The 21229-nt window shown below is 36.5% G+C and overlaps 1 protein-coding gene across 22 annotated transcripts in view; it reads right to left on the bottom strand.

The window, feature by feature from the left end:
* Nucleotides 1-21229, bottom strand: part of NRXN1 (neurexin 1) — a 1113486-nt gene that overhangs the window by 599849 nt on the left and 492408 nt on the right. For all 22 annotated transcript variants that reach the window (XM_082357957.1, XM_082357959.1, XM_082357962.1 and 19 more), the window contains 2 exons: nt 14161-14599; nt 918-1301 (listed from right to left, as the gene is read on the bottom strand). In XM_082357957.1, the coding sequence (XP_082214083.1) occupies nt 918-1301; nt 14161-14599 (823 nt within the window). The remainder of the gene's footprint in view (nt 1-917; nt 1302-14160; nt 14600-21229) is intronic.

Below are 21229 nucleotides of genomic sequence, written 5' to 3'. Positions count from 1 at the left end.
TTTTCATATTGATTTTTTGTTCCATTGTTGAAAATGAGTGACAATGGGTACAGTGACTAAAACATTTATCTGAAGCTCTTGGGAAGATGAAAGAACATACTTAGACATATTTGTTCTGCTATTTCTTCCTTTTGTCTGGTCTGCAAATGAGCAGTGACAGCTATCACACTTTACTCTTCCTTTAACCCTATTCTCCTTCTAATGGGAGAAGAAAAAAAAAAAATGTAGCTTTGCCTCCTGCTAGAGAAGGAAAAAGAGGCACCCATTCAGAGTTTCCACAGACACGCTAAGCCTTAATATGAAATTGGTAAAGGAACCTCTACCAATTGGGTCAGTTGGGTCTTAGGCCAAGGTAAGTGCCTTTGAAATTAGGGTGCGCTTCTGAAAACGCTGGTATAACTTAGATGGTTTAAAGTCACCTTACTCTTCAAATTTCAAACTTGAGAAGGTCAACTAAAGTGAAATGACAGGCTCAGGCAATAGCGTCAGGGAAGCTGCAACTCACAGCTTAGCTTGCTTCGAATGCTATTTTTGACATAGATATTAGCACTAGATGCCAAAAGGATGTCTAATTCATTCCTTTGTTTACTTTCTGGTGTCTTGAAATTAAAAACTGGGCAAAAGAGACAGTGATTGTCTTGGATACATCTTAGGCCCAGACCCTAGAGGATCCAAAAGACCCAACTATTTATTTATCCCTGCAATATACGTAAAAAGCTGTGTCTTCCCAGAATCAGGCCCTTTGAAAATCATTAAGGACTCATCAGTCACACACATCAGGTGTGGCTGCACGGCTTACAGAGAGTTTACTTCTGCAGAGCATACGTTATGTTCCAATGGTCATTTAAAGTTTGAGGTCAACGCTGAATACGCTTTTCAGCTCAGGGGAGTCGGCAGCTTGGATTTTGGAACCCTACCTCTCTCGCAGGACCTGCCAAGATAGCCTGTTCCGGAACAATCGCAGACATATCTGTTCCACCCATCCCTGCACATGCCGCTGTTTTTGCAAGGGTTGCTAAGGCACGGTTTTGCTGTTTCCCGGGAGCAGGAGGGCTTCACTCCAGCAGTACTTTGAACTTCAGCCATTTGCCGGATATCCTTGCTCTGGCCGTCAATGAACAAATCTCTTATGCAGCCCACGTAGCCATAGTTGAGCAGCGCAGTCCACACCTCGGTGGGGAAGACGAGGCCGGCCTTATTTTCTGGCAAGCCCCCCAGGTACAACTCGTCATCCAGGTCCAGAATCTCACTCTCGCCAGGAGCAGTGTAGGGCGTGCGCAGCGTGTTGACAGAAATGGTACCTGTTGCAAAGACAAGAGAGCACACAGGTCTTTACAGCGTGCAACCTGTTCTGAATATCACACTTTCTCTCCTCCATCTGCCTGAGGGTGAACTCCTTGAGGGCAGACATTTCTTATTTTTCTTTCTATTCCTGGTGTACTTCCTAGGGAAATGAACAGAAATATGTGGAATTAAATAACTTTAAGAATAAGGCAAACTGTCATTTAAATGGTTCTATTTCACTTTGGGAATGAAAACCAAAGTGTACAGACAAGAAAGAGTGTTTGTCAGCCTCTAAGAGTTCAGGGGAAAAAGGAAGGAAGGAAGGAAGGAAGGAAGGAAGGAAGGAAGGAAGGAAGGAAGGAAAAGGAGGGAGGGAGGGAGGGAAGAGAAAATGGCATTCTTACCACTCTCTAACAGTTCAGCCAAGATGGAAAGAAAGGAAGGGTGGGAAGGGAGGGAGGGGAGGGGTGGGAGGCAGGAAGGAGAAGGAGAGGGAGAGGGAAAGAGAGAGAAAGAAGGAGAAATTGGCATTCTACATCACTCTCTGGAATAAAGTCAGACTCTCTTTGGTTAGTGTTCATTTTCAAAGCAGGTATGCATCTGCAAACCAATGAAAGGTTGTGTTGTGCCCCCATCCTTAACTGACTTCATTGTTTTTATTGTACACAATACATTGACAGATTATCTATGTCAAAACCTGACTTCATCACACTCAGCTGTATGAATCTATTGCTTAGCCTCTATGGCCTCAGTTTACTCATTCATAATATGGGCATAGTAATATGACCTACCTTATATGAGTGCTAAATAAAATAATACGGGTAAAGTGTCTGGTTTGTAGTAAGCACTACATAAATGCTGTGTATCATGATTCATCACAAGAACCAAGTCAAATTGGGTGTTTACTTTTTTTTTAAAAAAACAAACTAGTTACTTATCTAAATTGACAAGTTGCTTTTTCTTCCTCACTCCAATGTGAGGGGAAAACAACTCTATTAGTTTATAAACACACGGAAATCCTAGCCTTAAGCATAGGATGAAGAGGTAGACATTCACATGGGATTATTTGAGGATCACAGAAAAAATATATATATATTTATGGAATCCATTAAAAGAAGAAAAAAAGAAAGACAGCAGGCATTTTCCTGATCAAAACTTTCATCCTGTACCACCAGATTACTCAAAATTCCACTAATATTCTATCTTCAGAAAGATCTTTGTAAAAATGCAAATATGATACCCGAAAAGGACACCACATTGACCCATTTCCAGATTATCCCAGATTTCTCTCTCAGGTCTAGACCATAAAGCAGACTAGGGACCTAGAGTCTAACAAGAGAAAGTGGATTAGAAGCCTCAGGGTTTCAGAGTGCAGACAAAATGGGAGAGGCCTGAAGACAGAAGAAGGGGTACAGAGGTAGAGAAAGAAAAGGGAAGGGTAAGGATAGTGTGTGTAGAGGGTGGGTAGGAAGATGCATTTTAGTTCTTTCGCCAACTAGCGAAGGCCCACTCCAAATGGAACTGTGGCCTGTGGTGAATGTGAAACGTGTATCTAAGCACGCAGGGCTGCCAGGGCCTGCACTGTTCCCAGGAGACTCCCAAATCCCAGCAGAGGGCTGCTCCTCGATGCGGGCAGTGCAATGGGATCTGTCTTTGTGAGGGAGAAGGGCATCGGCCAAGTCATTAAGAAGACATTCGTCTCTCTAGACTTCCACAGAAAGAAATGGAAAAAGGTCCTAGGGGAGAAACACTCAAAGGCACTGCTATTTTGGCCTTCCAAAGAGGGGGGGTATAATAGGGATTTTGGAAGGAGGCAGCAAAAGGGGAAAATGACAAAGTGCTCGTTTTTACTGTTCACATTTGTGCAAGTGTCTAGAAGAAAATTCACTTAGGAACATACAGGAACCGGAAAATCCCACTTAGAAAAATATTTTAAAAATCATTTAGGGGAAATTAAATATATAATTTCGAGAGAGAATGGTGACACTTTTCTAAACAGAATTTCATTACACGCATTTTTAACTGTTCAAAATGCCCTACGAAGTGAGTTGATCCCTAACCTCTGCAGCAGATAATGTAAGTTAGAAAATGATGAGAAAGAGTTAAGTATTAATGACAAAAGGTAAGGTGGACATTAAAAAAAAAAAATGTGGAAAGCAAAGTGTTGTATGCAGTGAACACAGTGACTTTTAGGTTTTTAAGGTAAAAGAGAGAGAGATGCCAGCCCCTGTTTTCCAACTAATCCAAGAAGACTTCCTAGAAATGAATACGTCATATTCAGAGACAACAGTTAGGAGACACAGAGCAAGTGAACAATGACAAAGTTTTACAAGAGTGGGGATATATTTTTTAAATATGCAATTTTTCCCATGTGCCTTTTTATTCATGGAACAAGCTTGGTTTAGCTCAGGGAGGGGAAAACACTTGGAAAAACTGTCTTGTCCTTATTCGTGGTGTTATAATTCTGACACTAAGGATACCTGGAGGATTCCTGAGATGAGGGAATCCGGTGGCTTGCATAACACTCCACTCTCTGTGTCCTCTGCATAGTTTGCAGAGCTCGGGACACTCTGGAGTTTCCATATTCAGTGTGCCTATACTCTCGGGGCAAATCTGCTGCCAAGTGTTTCAGATACTCATCTATTAAGAGTTTGTCTGACAGAATGGGGTGACTAGGTCTTGTAATTTTTATTTATGGTGCATTAGTGCCTGCTCTGAACGAAGGATCTAAGTTCAGATATGTCTCTATGAATGTGCTCGTTGTGGCCAGGGTAAGATATTCACTATAACTTTGTGATTAGATTAGAGCTTTCTGATCACAACACCTAAAGTTAATCCACAGGTTTCATGCGGTTTACATGTAGCCCAGTGCACACACACATACATACACACACACATACACACACACTTGCACACACATACACATGCACACACATACACATACACACACACATACACACACACACTAAAATAACCGTTTAACAGGAAAGTATTTACCTCTACTACCTCTGAGGCACTCCGATAATGTTTTCTTATTAGATAAGTTTATTAATACAAATGCTAGACATGACCCACCAAACTGATTTCAGAACCAACTAACAGGTTGTAACCTATAGTTCAAAAAACACTGAGAGGGTACTATCATAAAGGATAAGGTTGTTTTTCTCATAGCTCCTTTTTATCCCTTTGAGAGACAGTTTTAAAGTTCTCATGGGAAGAAGAAGCAATGAAAGGTGGGAGAGGAAGCAAAAGAAATATAATCCTAACTTCAACTTCAAGAGGAATTAGCTCATTAATTTAGCCCCAGATCCAAGGTATGGAGTCTCAACGAGCAAACGCATGTATTAGATATTATTCACTGTAATATCCTGCAAACAAACATAATAGAATGGAACGACCATGACCAAACATCAACTACACGTATGCTCTAGATGCTTTGCCAATTCACTTATACCTTAGAAAATCTTTACAAAAGGGATGGCAAAAAAAGGGAAAGGGCAGAACTTGAGTGGGAACAGAAATGATTATTTTTATATTTTGAAGATTCAAAGAGTAAAAATTTATTTGAAATAATAATTATATTTTATTACTTAGTCAAACTCAAACAGAGATTGATATTTTAGCCTACACATGTGCAAATGTCCTGAAATACTAATATTTCTGGTAAGGGATTTGAATCTCTAATTCCTTAATGATTTTATTCTTGACATGAAATCAAAGGACATTTTCACCTAAGCAAAGGACTCATCATAGAATCACTGAATTTGCTTAAATCAATTTAACACTTACATAGAACACTGAAATTTCAATATTAAAGTTCTCAAGTGCCTATTTCATTCTAATCGAGTTACAAAGGCAGTGGTTACCAAGAAAACATGAAATGACTATTTAAACCTTATTCATTGATCATTAAAGACGAGTAGTTGCCACAGCTGTATATATCAATAGAAAATAAGCATTTTCCAAAGTTTGGGGTATGACTACATGTAAATAAATATTTAAGAGAAAACAAAAATCTGAGTATATTATTGGTTTATCCCTCTATCTTTTTTTCCAGGAACTACAAATACTGACATGTTCTCTTTGGAATAGCTTGATTATTTCACACATTTCACCTTCTTCCACTATAATTACACGTGAAGTTTCTGGCAAATTAAATAAATATTTTATGTAAAACATTGTTATATCTGAGCTATTATAACTTGTAGATGGTAGTCATATTTGGGAACTTATTTGGATCAGTGTTTCATGCTTCAGTATTTAAGAATCCGAAGCACCCTGCTGTGCTATTTTGCTTTTAAAGAAATGAAATTTCAGCTAAAAACAAATATATTTGTGTACATAGGACTTTTATCATCTTAATGTAGAAATCACATTAACTTAACATTTAAACCTAGTTGTTTTCATGGCATGTGCAAAAGATAAAACAAAAGCGAAATAATATAAATTCACATTTTATGTAAAAGTATACATAAAAGGGGGAAAACTGTTGAAAACAGTTCTTAGTTATAAAAATAGAAATCAGCTTCATGATTTGATCTGGTATTTATAAATTGTTAGCCTCTACCCTTTTTCTCATCCAGTTTTTCTTGGCTATTCCATTTCTAGAAGATTAGTTTATGGAGTGAAAAGAAACGTGAAGCAAAAGGTGAGATTTAAAATAAGTTAATTTGGTTTCAAGTTTTAAATTACTGCAAAAGTTTAAGTGATTGGGAAATGAGGGGTTAGAAAATAGTGTGCTGTAATGGGAAATGATTTTGCCTGGTCAAAGGAAACCAATTTTCATGTTCTAGCTTTGCAACTCACTAGCTGAGGAGCTTAGCCAGATAATAGATTCATTAGGCCTCAATGTGGCTCTTATGCAAAATAAAGGACTTGACTGGATGGTCACTAAAGTTCTTCAGTGAGTAAAAATTTTTGAAATTACTGCTTAAAATAATTTTAATTAAATATAAATTTTATCTATCTACAATTCTGCTTCACCTCTCATTGCAGAAGAGAATCAGATTCTACAAACTTACAAATTTACTTGTCAAATTTAGTATTCTATTAACAAATCCAAACTCAGTAAAAAGGCATAATATAAGTGATAAAAGCAGAATGAAGCATTGATTGCAGGGTATGATGCAAAATGCAAAATACATAAGTCCCATAAATAGATAGTTAAAAAAAAAGACAAAATATTAATAATGGGAGTTTTGGAGTAGTCAGATTATGAATGGATAGTTTTCTTCCTTCCTTCCTCTTTCTTTTTCTTTACTCTTTCTTTCTTTTTAGTTTTCTCGGTCTTTTTAAAAACAATTTCATGTACTAGGTTTATAACATGAACTGAATAAACTTTGCTTGAAAACAAAACAAAAAACAATCTTAATATTCTGTTTTCTGCTTATTACTATGTGTTTCTTGCTTACTTGGATTACTGTGAGCTGGGAATTTCAGAAATTAAACAGATATATGAAAAAATAAGTCTTGGAGCAAAATTTAAAAGTTTGATATTATTTAATAAAGGCCAAGAGAGAGGAGAAAAGGGCAACTCATGTACTGCAGATAAGAGTGTAGACTGAAACAGTCTGTTAGTAAAATAACCTGTCACTATCTTTAAAATTAAAAATGCAATTAATCCAGCAATTCCAATTCCCAGAATCTATCCTACAGAAATTCTGACCAATATGCATAAAGATATAATATGAAGACTTTCATTATAAATTAGCTTAAAACAGTGAAATTTTTTCAAAAGTAAAAAGTTAAAGATCCATCAATAGAGGAATGATTAAGTAAATATTGATATATTCAAACTAGGGATATCTGATGTCACTACGAAGAATGGCATAGAAAAAGTTCTCAGTATTTTTTTAAGTCACCCAATAATTGGTGAAGAGTGATCTTGTTTATGTAAAAAAGAAGCTCTACATTTATTTTATACGTGTAATTATATTTACAGATATGCTGGTGCATAGGAAAATATCTGGGAATTTTTCAACACCAAACTATTTTACCTACGAAGGTGGGAGTGAATTGGTTAGGGGAGTGTGTGGCAAAGGAAAACTTTTCACTTGTGTACTTTTTGAACTGCCTGAACATTTTCACCAACAGCACATATTTATATGTTACAGACACGCCATGAATTAAGCACAGGCACATGTACAAACACACATACTCATAGCAATATATGTATACCTATGAGTTTTAAAAATGATCATAGACAATGCTGGGAAGTTGTAAACATCAATCAAGTGATGTGTTTTGCAGCAGTTAAACTACTATTTTGCAGAAATTCCCCAGATTTCCGCGCCGCACTCCACAGTACCGGCCACTGCGGCTGGTGTGGTCAGCTAAATGCCTATTTCCTGAGGATGCACCTGACACCCTAGTCCAGGGTCTGCCCCTTGGCCGGGTGGGCCTGGAAAGGAGATTTAGTGAATTTAGAGAGAGAGGTTCCACCTCTCAGAGTTTGACTGATATTTACCAAACCCACAAGACCAATGTATAAAATAAGAAGGCCAAGTTATTAATTCTCCATGAGAAATTAACTGTCACAGGATATGGAATATTTCTTTAGGGAGGTCAATTTATAATCCAAATGTGTATTTATTCATTTATGACGGGAGCTTTAATAATATTAGCCTAGGATGTTCTGACACCCCCGCCCCCATCTCAATTAAGATGACCTGCCCCTATCTCTATAGCGGGGGTGAAGTAGTCAAGTCCCTTGGGCAGTGCTTAGATGGGTACTGCCAATGTTTGTCTCTCTGACTTTCTTTTCTACAGACACTGTATATGTTAATACATTTGAGTCCTACAACCCTGCAAGCCTGGTTAAGGTGCCTCTGTAAAGCTCTGCTCTGATTCTTAGATGTTCTTTTCACAACTCACAGAAAATAATTTTTGTTACTTGGATACTTTTAAGTAAAAAAGAGTTTATGACATCATATTAACCAAATAGTCTGAAAAAGTAAGTCTGTACTTCAATTGCGACTCTATAAAATATGCTTACATGTTAAAAAACTAGAGGAAAATGTGTAAAACTGAAAATGTTTTAAACGGGAGGGGAAGGCAACAGATGACTATCTTCTTTTAAAACACATTCAGAATAAATAAATAAAGGATCAATTTAACAAAATGTAAAATAACTTTATGCAAAATTGACTCCATCTAGTCATTAGCATCATCAAATAACTGATAAATTATTGATAAGGTATTTTAGTCTTACCGTGGATGGGTAATGGTTTATGGGCATGGGTACAAAATAAAGCATTATACATTTACTTAATGTTATTTCAAATGTCTGCAACAGGCTACTAGGTAGAAGCATGGGAGGAATGTTTATAATCAGAGGGCAAATTCAAATCAAGGCCTAAATGGAGAAATCGTCTAATGGTCGTTCAAGTAGAAATGCGTGAGAGTGGAGATTCATGAATGGTATACACAGAAATCAGTGCTGGTAATAGATAGCTAGAAAGTGCTGTTCACATCAAACAGTGATTACTATAAACCTCTAATTATGTACTCGGGAGAGAGCCTTTTGCTTTTCCCTCTGTAATTTCTAGTTCTTAAACTGGAACTCTATGACTTCAAATCTCAATGGCTTCTTAGCTGTTAAATGTGGGCTTACCCATGAATAACTGCTGATACAATCTGCTATACCCTGCTGTACACAAGTAGAATTTGACAAGAATAATGAGTTTTCTCTTTGATTTCAATGTGTAATGATGGTTTGCAAAAAAAAAAAAAAAAAAAAAAAGACTGGTGGTTTGCTATAAAAATACTTGAGAGGATACCCTTGACTCAGCCAAACAGCTTAACACAAATTTAAACAATATCCATGCCCCAAGAAAACAGTCATTAATCTCCTCCTAATTTTAGCACAATTCATGCTTTAGTTAAATACCTGGGAAGCTGTCTTGTGTTGAGTTTGGGAGCAAAAGAGAGGCAAAGGGGAACCCTGGAAAGGGAGGAGGTGTTGGTAAGAAAATGTTCAGCTGTACGTCCTGCAAAGTTTGCAGAGTAATGAGCCCCATCAATCATATTTATTAACTCAGTAACTTAGGGGTTTGGCTCTGTTAAGTAGCTATACTATCTATGGAGCATATCCACTTTCTGTGGCACTCAAACCATACACTCTGATCCACAAAATCAGGCTGGCACTTGGTATGGTTAATCCTTTGCCAATTTAGTGCAGGATCTGAAAATGCCACTTGTGGCTTAGTCCACTTAGCCTCGCACGGCACCAGTCATAGACTAAGCCGGCAACGGAAGAAACCACACTGCACGGAAAGACTGTGACCAAACAGTATCAGTAAAATTTTGGGAAAGTGCTTCTTTCTTTCCCCAAGTCACAGAATGGAAGAAGGGACATATAACCCAATACAATTAATTGTGCTGAAAATGAAGTTTTGGAAAAGTATTCAGATGAAGACAATATTTCTTACCAAACAAAGGGCTCAGGTACCCACCTTTTAGTGAACAAAGGACTGAAGGGCAAGTAACCAGAAAGATGGACAGCCTAAGTGACTATCTTCCTCGTCAGTAGCATGCTTACTGTGGTTGCATATCCCAGCCCTCAGAAAGAAGTGAATGCTTTCCCTCAGGATTAATGTTCCTTCTACCTACATGTTTGCTAAATGATATAGGGAGCTCAGGAACAAGCAGGAATAGCAGTCCTGTTCTCATAAAAGGTTGTCATTTTTGTACGAGGTTTATCACAGTTCTCTAACAATTGTTTAACTTCCTCACCGCATTTTTTTTTGGACATCTGGGCTTGGAGGATGGAGCTGTATTCATAAAAGAAGGACAGCACCTGTTATCCTATATTGTTTCAACTGCTTTCAGGAAGTAATGTAATTCTTTAAAAAGTTGTATTTACAACTAAAAGAGTGCTATTACTCTTCAAGAGTAATGATGCTGTTACCATTTTTAGAATATTGGGGTGGGTTGGCACTGAGCCATTCACATGTTTTTATTCTTTATTTTTTCTCACACCAAATATGTATTGAGCAACTGTTATTGCCTAAGAAAGCACCAGGATATAAACATAAAGAATATAGTCCCTGTCATACATGGGTTCCCCTTATAAACCGGGGAATATCAAAAATTCAGTCTGGGGTTTCCCTGGTGGCGCAGCCGTTGAGAGTCTGCCTGCCAATGCAGGGGACACGGGTTTGGGCCCTGGTCTGGGAAGATCCCACATGCCGCAGAGCAACAAAGCCCGTGAGCCACAAATACTGAGCCTGCGCGTCTGGAGCCTGTGCTCTGCAACAAGAGAGGCCGCGACAGTGAGAGGCCCGCACACTGCGATGAAGAGTGGCCCCCGCTTGCCGCAACTAGAGAGAGCCCTTGCACAGAAACGAAGACCCAACACAGCCAAAAATAAATAAATTAATAAATTAAAAAAAAAAAAGAATCAGATTCAAAAAAAAAAAAAAAATTCAGTCTGTCCACCAAATATAGTTTTAACACGATCTCTGATCAAGGCAGCCAAAATTTATTAGCATCAAATTAATGACCATGGCTTTTAGTCCTATTACTTTAGTATGGTCAATAAGAGAAGGAATAACTCCTACATCTGGGCTCCCTCTACTTTAATAATGGAGATAACATGGCTCATTAATGTTTTTAAATATTCAGCTAAGGAGGATCCCAGACAAATCAATAGATAATGACCTTCATTGTCCATGAGTCAGAAATCAGCCCACATTGCCCTCTTGTCATATCAATATTGTTTCCCACATTATAGTAAGAGTAATGTTCATATAGCCTCTGATTATAACTGATGTGAAAAATGGATGAAACTATTTCTTGAAATTCTATGTTTCTTAGTTTTAACTGAGCTATAAATCTTAGCATTTTACCAAGCCTAACTCAGAAATATTCTTTAAGTAAAATAAAAGCTAGTATAGCTATTCATTCAATCTTTAAAAAGCTACTTTATACCAAACCAAACCATTTTAAAGATTCATTCAATCTTTAAAAAGCTACTTTATACCAAACCATTGCACACAATGCAGTGTGCAAATACAGAACTTAATTAAAATACTATATATAAAATATTAACAGCTGCAGTTATTAAAATTACATTAAACTCCCTTGAGCTAGGCCAACATAAGGAGCTCTTTTTTTTTTCAATTTAGTAAAGGCAGAATTTGGTTTAGTGAATGAGCATTGGTTTTTATACTGTTTGTTCCAATTCACTAATCTGAAATCATAATCAAATAAAAGTACTTTACCATCAAAACACAACCAAGCATACTAAATCTTTCCATTGGATTCTGACAAAAATCCCACATTTTGTTTATCTTCTTTCTTACTGCAAATAACACTTTCTTAAGGCATCTCTTTCTTCTTCCCATCCAGCACTGAACTTTGTACATTAAAGTTGATATTTTCTGCTCTGACCTTTTCCAATGAGGGTATAAACAGGGCAGTTAATAAACTTTTGGTTATTTGGATGAATTAAAGAGCTCAAACAGCAAAAGTAGATTTTCCTCGGCTAGAGGATTAAGGTATTTATCTGATCCTTTTTGTAATAGGTCATCCAAGGAACTTGGGAAACGAATTAATTGCACCACCACTTAAGACTGGCAAGAAATATCCAGGTATAAATCATCATTATCAAATGAATAATGAATGGCTTTATTTTCCTTTTTATATCATTTTGCATTTACTAAAATTTTGACATTAACCATGTATTTATTTCTTCATATAGTTAGAAAATACCTCATTGATCTAAAGTGTAGTATTTTTTGCCCCTCTGAACTTCCAAAAGATATCCACTTAATCAGTTATGTTTTAAATTGCTGTAAAGTCTGACTAAAATTATATATATTCTTAAAAGTCATTTTCAAAATTTTAGTCTAGATGTATTTTAAGTCAAGTGATAACATCCATAAGTTAATATTTCAAAACACAAGATTAGACCATGTTCCCATCCTCCTTTTAAGTCTTCTGTCTGAAGGTTCTTAAGTAGCAAATTAACTGCTAACTCTGGCAGAAACAGGCTGGGGGAAGCCAAAGGGAGGCCCTCTACTGCCATATTTCTGTATTCCTATCAATGAACTCCTCTCAGCTTAAAACAGAAAAACAAAGAGGAATCCAGTTACTAATGGAATCAGTATAGTACAACAGACCAAAAAAAAAAAAAAAATCTTTTACTGTCTACTCTCAGTTATCTAAGATACTGGAGAATAATGACAACATAGCACAGATTGCACAGAATGGTAACTAATCTTCCTTTTGAACAACTTTAGGGAAATGAAAGAATGTAGGGAGACCAAGTTTCCAGAGAGGGATGAGTCAGAAACAGAATCTCCAAGATATCTTGGGGATCAGAGTAATAGGTTCTGACTGTCCTTCAACTCTCCACCCTCACCCCTAGCTCCCTCCCAATTTTCATGCATTTCATCTCTGTTTTAGTGGGCAAAAAAGATATTTTTAGGACGGCAAACACGATCTTCTTGATCAATAAACAGGAAAAGAAGGCATGAATAATTGTAAAATAGGAAACTGCTCTGCTGCAGAGAAGCCAGAAATAAACAAGTGACACAGCAATCTGTGAAAGGAGTGCGTTGCGAGAAGGAGAGCTCACCCCAGGGCTTCAGCATGGCCCTTCTAAACTAGGATGGTAATTACAGATTCTTGGATCCGAAAGAAGCACGTGGTGTCATCTGATCTGTGGTTCCCAAATTTGGCTGATCGTCAAGTCCCCCAGAAAGTTTTGCAAAAATATAGTATGCTAGTTCCCATCACTGTTGGTCCCCTGTCACTGGGTCTAGGATCCACTGAATACTGGATCCTTCCCAACATGCTTTACGAAGAAAGAAATCCAGGCCCATTAAAAAATGCCTAGGCCAAGCTTACCCTGGTATTTAGTGGAAAATCCAGAGTGAATGGTATAGTACAAAAGCAAATAAGGGAGTTGGGGGAGAGAGGGGAGGAGAGTGGCCAGGTTTAAATTCAGCCATCTTCAATTATAAGAAGATAACTTGATTTGTAAGTGAGAAGGACAATCAGCATGAAAGCACAGGGTGAAGAAAGTAAAAGACATAATACATAGTTATAGACCTGAAACAAATGGCTTCTCTCTCTCTCTCCCTCTCTCGCTCTCTGGGTTTCCACAAATGCTATTTCCTTTGCCTGGATAATTCTTGCCCCCACAGACCTCATGCTGCTCAACTCCCTAAGCCCCCTAATCTACTTCCACATTTCAGAGTAAGTAAACGTTGTTTCTTCAGGCCTTCACTACAATCATCCTCTCCTTCCCCCACCTCACATGCACGGTTCCAGAAAAAAAAGTGCAGCAAAAGGAAGCCAGAGAAATGAATTCCTGTTGGTGGAATTCCAAACCTCTTTCATCAGAAAGGGAAGCTATTTGGAAGGCAGCGGAGTTTTGCCTGCATCCTTGAAATCCTACTGTATTGATTAAAGTGTTTTTGATACCACAGACCCACCTTGGATAAAAAAGTGTACTGTATTAAACTAAGGATTTTATATATGAATCATTGAAATTTTTTTCATATTTTATATTTGCCACTTCAAGCACCTCCAAACATCAAATGATACAAGAGATCATTGGGAACACAAGAACACTGAATTTTGTCATTTGCAAATTCAAGATGAAATTTCTTGCAAGATTTGGCACTTGATTATCCATTTAATGTTCATTTAAGAAGCTATTCTAGAAGCCATTTGAGCATTTGGGGTTTGATGCCCAACTATGATGATTAATTAGCTCCTTCTGATTCTTTTATGATGTGAAACAGAAATAATAACAATTTCCTTTACCCTAAAGACAGAAATGCAAGAACTCTTTAATATGTCTTGGTTTTAATTCCTTAGGAGTGGTGTTCCAGCAGATAAACAGCATAAAAAATGATAAATTACCTGACCGTCCGTCTCTTTGGAAGTCCACATGATACCATTCTCCATCATTCACCTTCTTCTGCAGGGCTTTGATTTTGATTGTACCTGACCCCATGTCTAGGAGGAGGTAGAGGTGGCCATCCAGCATCTCAATAGCAAAGAAGTCAACCTTTATCATCTGTGGGTGCTTGGCATCTTTTTGGTGCCGTGGTTTGCCATGACTAAATAAGATGAGGCCGTTTGGCTCTGTTGTGCGGAAATCAAATGATATGGAGCCTGTTTTCTTTGCATTCCATTTAGGCAAAGAGATGAAAGATTCTGGGGTTTCAAAGGTGATTGGGTCCAAAGTTGCAACATTCTCACATTTAAAGGCCACCACTCCATGAATCTTCATCTTTGGGTCTCCTTGCTTGGCAAGTCGAGATAATTCCAGCCTTACATCATTATTTTTATACACAACCTGTAGGCAGAGGATAGCAGTGAGAAACTGGGCCCATATTTTAATGTTTCGAACTTGTCATCAGTTCATGTAATTTCCAAGTAGATTATGAAAAGACATACAATGTTTAGTGCCTTTTGATGTATAAGACAGCTTTTTCAGCCAAATAAAATCCAGGTATCAATTTATTGAACATAACTATTCTAATCTAATTTCATTCAAATAATGTGTACACACACACACACACAAAGTACCTGTAGTTAACTCAAATAACTTGAATAAATCTGCACAGAACTTTCATTATTCCAAGCATGTGTAGAACCATTTGCTTTTGTTAGCTGGCTATTATGCTTTGTTTATTAAATATAAGTACTGAGGTTTTTCAGTTTTGCCATCACTAAAATATTTGAAATTAGATACTTTTGTATACCAGTAACCTAAAATACAGGATCTCTTCTATGGTCTATATATCTATGGTGCATATTAACTTTGTAAAATAATCACAAGTTGAGGTGAAAAACATCCTGAATTTTCTCAGAAAAATCATAAAATATGACTAAGATACAGAAGCTCTCTCTTGCCCTGCCCTGCATTAGTAACTGTTTGAATAATGTTAGCTAACTCTGGAACTTGGTGTTTATCCTAAATCCATTCAATCTATATACTAATGTTCCATTTCACTTTTAATGTATACAAATGTGGAACAAAGTTTGTCCTGTACCCTCATTTCCAAAGGCACTTCATCTAAAGTGGCTGGGTAGTTCTCATTGCTTGTTAATAGTCCTAGGGCTTTTGGGGGACTCCAAATAGCACTTTGGACAAATCCACTGGCAGGGCTCACAATATCATGCATCTGCTGTCACATCACCTTAATAAATCCGTAGCTATTTTAACATAGAGATTCATACCCTTTCTCTACAAAATCCATACCATGGATAATTACATTTCCAAAAGATATGTCATACAGACTTAAGGATAAATTAGTTATCTATGTCCAGATAACTATCTAAATTCTTTTACGAAGGCACTCGAAATTTCACAGCAGCCAACACTGTCAGTTTCTAAATTCATTTATCCATGTATAAAAATATACTTGCATAACAGAAAAAATAAGCCTGTGTCTGATTAGTGCTATCAAGTTAACCAGGTCAAGACAGCTGTTATTTCTTCCAAACCCATGACCAATTGAGCCAATAGTGTGGCTGATTAATTTCCTGATAGGATTTGTTAATGGATACTTTATTTTTTAGAGTGATTAAGAGTGCAAGCTCTGGTATCAGACTCCCTGAGCTCAAGTTCCAGCTCCAGCACTACATAACTGTATGATCTCTAAGCTTTGTTTATAGAGACACTATATTTTACAGGATGGTTATAATGATTACAGAAGAAAATGCATGTGAGAAAATCTACATGGCAAACAATCCAATGCCAAGCACATAGTAAGATTTCAATAAACATCAACTACATCAAACTGCATGATAATAAATATCATCATCTCTTTATTATCATCTAGGAGACACAGAGATATTAGTTCTAAATTAATCCATTATGAGAAAATGTTTAGAAATTAAGCACACTCATATAATTGGTGTTTTTTACATGATTTGTGCCAACTAAATAAATCACATCTTTTCAATGCTAGTCCTGGTGTTTCAGTTTACCTTTATCTTGAAGAAGGATTATTATAAAGAATACCATATCCCTTATTCTTTGAACAAATATGTATAAAGGTTTAACAAGCATCTATTAACAACAAAAGAAGGGAAAATGAACTCAAGCAATAACAAAAAGGAATTAGATTAATTCTTAAATATACTTCCTAGAAAAGAGAAAGAGCTATTAAGCCTTGGGAAAGTTGATTTAGGATTGTCTTTCTTTGGGAATCTTCAGTAGTGGATAAAATGCTTTTCATGGATGATTTTCCAAGTTTTATAACCTCTCACCATGATTTTTGAGCTACCTAAACCTGTATATTTGTTTTCATCTTTTCCTGGTGATTTATATTTTAATATATGGATATTCCTTTGATGTAGGTATTAATCAGGAATGAGTATTTTCTGACCCAAATGATGCAGATAGTAATGCTGATCAATGCTAACACATCACCATGAAATAGAACCACAGCAATGGAATTGGATGCTTCTGACATGAGCAAGTAGATATAAGGCAGGATCTATTGTCTCATGAGTCCCACATCAGCTACCAAAAAGTTGAAAAAATGTAGGGCTAGGGCACTTGTAGGTGAGAATTTCAGTGAGAGATTTATAATCTCATGAGTGAATTGGGTTCCCTGGTGATTCAGTGAGGTTCAGGGAGATGGAGAAGAAACGTAAGGATTCCCTAGATCACAATACTTAGGGTGAGCCACGCACCACCCCCTCACCCCAAAAAGGGAGTATGAATCTCCACTAGAATTTATGCTTTATGCAGGCAAAAACCTTACAACAAGATCAGTGCCTGGCACAGAGCGGACACTCAATAAATACTTGCTGAGAGTTGAATAACATTCTTTCTTCACTTTTTTTAAACCTAGTTCCCAGATTATAGACTATTATTAATAACAATATTTACAAATATAGTTAAAATATAACAGAATGCAGTATTGTGGACCCATCTCATAACCTAGCTATAATTTTTAGCTAATTTCTCTAGGAAAATGTGGAAACTTATGTACAAATGGCACGTTGACCTATCACCTTCAAACTCATTTTATGGGGTGTAAACTGCTTTTAGAGTAAAAACACCTGATTTAAAATTCTCCAGGGGTAGAATAATTTTCATAGAAGAACTATCTTGAGGAGAAGCACAGTGTGGTTTTTTTTCTTATTTTGTATTCTTTGAAAGGCAACTCTAGAAGACAGAAAGGCGATATTGGATAGGCAGGCTGATAGCTCTCAGATCTACACAACTGCGTCAGCTGACCCAGATTTCATAATCACTCTACTTTTCTAAAGTTAGACTTATTCTTAATATGACCTGAATATAGTTCAATTATAATAACAAGGAGTAGCCAGTAAGCACGCCAAATCTTTTTTTTTTTGCTTCTGAGATAATATGGTTTTCAATCATATATAATTATTCATATTCATTCATATTTATGTTAAAAATTGTAATTTATTTAATAGTTTCAACTTTCAACAAATCTCCTTACACTTTATCATCTTAACAATTGGTGGCATTATTGCACACCTATTTGGATCTTTTTATGGAATCAATATTTCTTTGTGGATACTGATTTTCAGTTTCTTTGAAGAGTAATTCAAAATGTTGAATTTCACTTCCCTGCTTCATGAAATTATATCATAAATCCCAAAGGAACAGAAACATAAAAGGGGTCTTGGGTTTTTTGTTATTTATTTGCTGGGTTTCGTTTGTTATCTTTTAGCTGCCATACAATTTCCACACATTGCTATGATGATCTTTTCCCTTTCTTCCAACATTTGTTAGAATTTTCAAAATGTCACTCACACTTAAATGGGCAAGAAAAGGAGAAGTATGTTTGTGTTTTTATATGCCTAGGCTGGAAATCTGAGGTAAACAGTCACTGAGTATTTTATTTGATCTTGATAATAGTCCTAAAAAGGCAGGGGGTGTAAATAGGCTAAAGAATAGAAGTTTGGTAGTCTGGATACAGACTTACCCTAATCACAAAGCTTTTACCTAAGTCAGGCTGCCTAATCTCTCTCTGTCTCAGTTTCTTAATTTCTAAAACAGACATCTAAAAAGGAAAGGCATGTCAAATCCATAAATCCTTGAGCTTTTTTCCCCTCAATCTCTGTGATTTGGGGAAGAGGTAAAAGATGCCCTATTGTTCCTTCTCTTTGTCTGGCTTTTTCCAGTTGTGGTTTTGATGCCAGGATATCATTCCCTATTCTGAGATGTATTGAAACCCCTATTCCATTAGTAAAGAGAATGTTCACCACATCTTCAGGTACACAGACATGCCTCAGGGATTATATCTATCTAAGGTTTGTACAGATGGTATTGAAGAACTGGTGGCTGATAGATAAATCTCTTTCCACAGGAGGTAAGTGTGTGTGAAATAAGCAGATCAGTAGGAAAATATTTGCCACTCAGATCATGACCTTTGTTGTTGTTGTTATCAATATGTTTTAGCTTAGAAGTCTTAATGGGGCTCTTGAATTAATTAAGTTAATTAACAGGCATTGATCAAGACTTTTCATATGTTAACTATGAGAGTAGGAGGGGTGGTAAAATAGGTGCTGAAGTCAGAGTCGAAGTTCTATGCAGAGATCTTGACTCCAACATGACCCTCCCTGAGAGAACATGAATGACTCCTTTTAATCTGAGCCTTGGTTTTCTCTTTCATTCTTGGAAGCAATCACAAGTGAGGCCTAAGAATCTGGTTCTCAAGTCAGCCTTCAGAGAGAATTCCAGCTCACCCTCTTGCAATCCTGTGACTTTGTGGAAGTCCTTCAACCTTGCAAAGGCTCAGTATTATATGTAAAATGGGATAATAATATCTACCACATTAGGGTTATCGTAAAAAATGAATAACAGTTCAGTTAAAGTGCTAAGAACAGGACCTGGCACAGAGTAAGCACTCAAGTAAATAGTAGTTGCTCTTATTAATGTGGTTGTTATCATTATGAATAACAATATTATCATTCTTACAGTGAATTAATGGAGTTGTACAATCTAAATGTTATAACAAGGGTAACAGCTAACAAGGCACATGGTAGATGATTGGTCAGTGTATTAAAGTAATTAATAGAGCTGCAAACAGTAGGATCAAAGAGATCAAAGCAGATTAGGACTTTCTTTTTTATTCTGATAGCCCTATTGTAGTTTGAAGTACAGTGAAGGCTTTCTTTGCGCATGAGGTTTCTCAGCCAGAAAATATATACAGGAAGCTGGTGATCCTGAGAGTTTCACTTTCACTCGTGAGAGAGGTTTTATGTCATCAAACAACAACTACCCACCCCAACACTTCAAGAAGAATCAATTCCGATTTATGGAGGGTTTACTTTCTGCCAGGCTATGTTACAAGATACTTATACGTATTATATGTTTACTCCTCACAAGCAACCTAGGAAATAGGTAACATTATCCTATTTTATCAGTAAATGTGTACAGAGATCACTGAATGTCTTTCATCATGACGCTGTCTAATACTCCTTTTGAATATCTAATGACGTTAACTTCAAACTTTGTTTTTGTCTCAGCAGGAAATTTCACTTAGTTTTTGATAGCAGTTGCTAAGTAGGAGATTGACAATCAAACAGCTATTTGCCACCATGCAAAAGAATGACCCTGTTATAAATTACATGGACTGTTCTAAAAAAAACCCAGCACTTTCTTTCCATTTGTCCTGATTAAAATATCTCTAAATGAATCAAATATCACAATTAAGCAGAGGAATTTTTTCATGTGACTATTGATTAAAACGTCTTTTCAAGCCCAGTTTAGGCAGAGGGGCTTATTTCTCTGTTTCCAGGACTATAATGTCTTTTTAAACAGGTATGTCATTTAGGATATTATATATACAAATATGTATACCTATGTAGACGCACAGTCCTCCCTTGGCGTCTGTGGCAGGACACTCCCACCTTACCCCATATCAAAATCCGCAGGTGCTCAAGTCTCTTATGTAAAATGGCATAGTATTTGCATATAACTTACATACATCCTCCCATATACTTTAAATCATCTCTAGATTACTTGTAATACCTGATACAATGTAAATGCTATGCAAATAGTTGCCAGTGCATGGCAAATTCAAGTTTTGCTTTTTGGAACTTTCTGGTATTTTTTTTTCCCTGAATATTTTCCATTCTTGGTTTGTTGAATCTGCGGATGCAGAACCCACAGATAGGGAGGACAGACTATATTCTAAAAGTCCAGGAGGTTTAAGAATTAATTTAAGGAGACTGTTTTAGTTTTACTTTTTACTTGTTTTAAATGCACTTAATGCTTTTATTCTATTAAGAAAAAGTCAGAATATTTCAAACATCCAAATTTAATTCTTCTTTTTTCCTATCTGTGATCTGTCTATGTACCATCTATTTAAGATGGTATTTGCTCATTTCAAAATACAACCAAGAGTTAGCCAGTAAGTGAACAGTATAAGGACCACTCAGGCAAGTAGGAAGTAATGGCATTTATTTTGCCATGACCTAGATAAGAAGCAGCTGGGAAAAGGACATAAACTGCATCACAACTTTCATCCCTAACATCAACTTATTTATTATTTTGAAATGATTTTTCAAACCCCACACTTCCAATTTAATCAGGTAAGTACTTGTTAGGTAAGGTACTGAAGAAAATGCAATTTTAATCACTTCCCTGTGCACATGCTCAGTCCAATAAAATATGGACCACTGAGAATACACCAGCTTAATTTCTCTTGAATATTTGCTATATATGTATGTGTAAACTATATGTGGATACAGACACATACACACACAGAGTTTACACATTTCCCAATGTAAATGTGTTTAAATGTAATACATGTCAAACCTGCTATCACTAATGTTCAGAAAAAAAATACACGTATATTAGAATAGATTGTACATCTCTAGATAGATAAGTAGACAATACATATGTATATATACCATATACACACCAAAATATAAACATGCATATATTTATATACGTTAAACACTTGTATATTAAACACAAATATATTTA

Source organism: Balaenoptera borealis, assembly GCF_965194805.1.
Source record: "Balaenoptera borealis genome assembly, chromosome: 15".
Classification (NCBI taxonomy): domain Eukaryota; kingdom Metazoa; phylum Chordata; class Mammalia; order Artiodactyla; family Balaenopteridae; genus Balaenoptera; species Balaenoptera borealis.
Note: the sequence above shows the minus strand (reverse complement) of the source record. Positions and strands in the feature narration are given on the sequence as shown.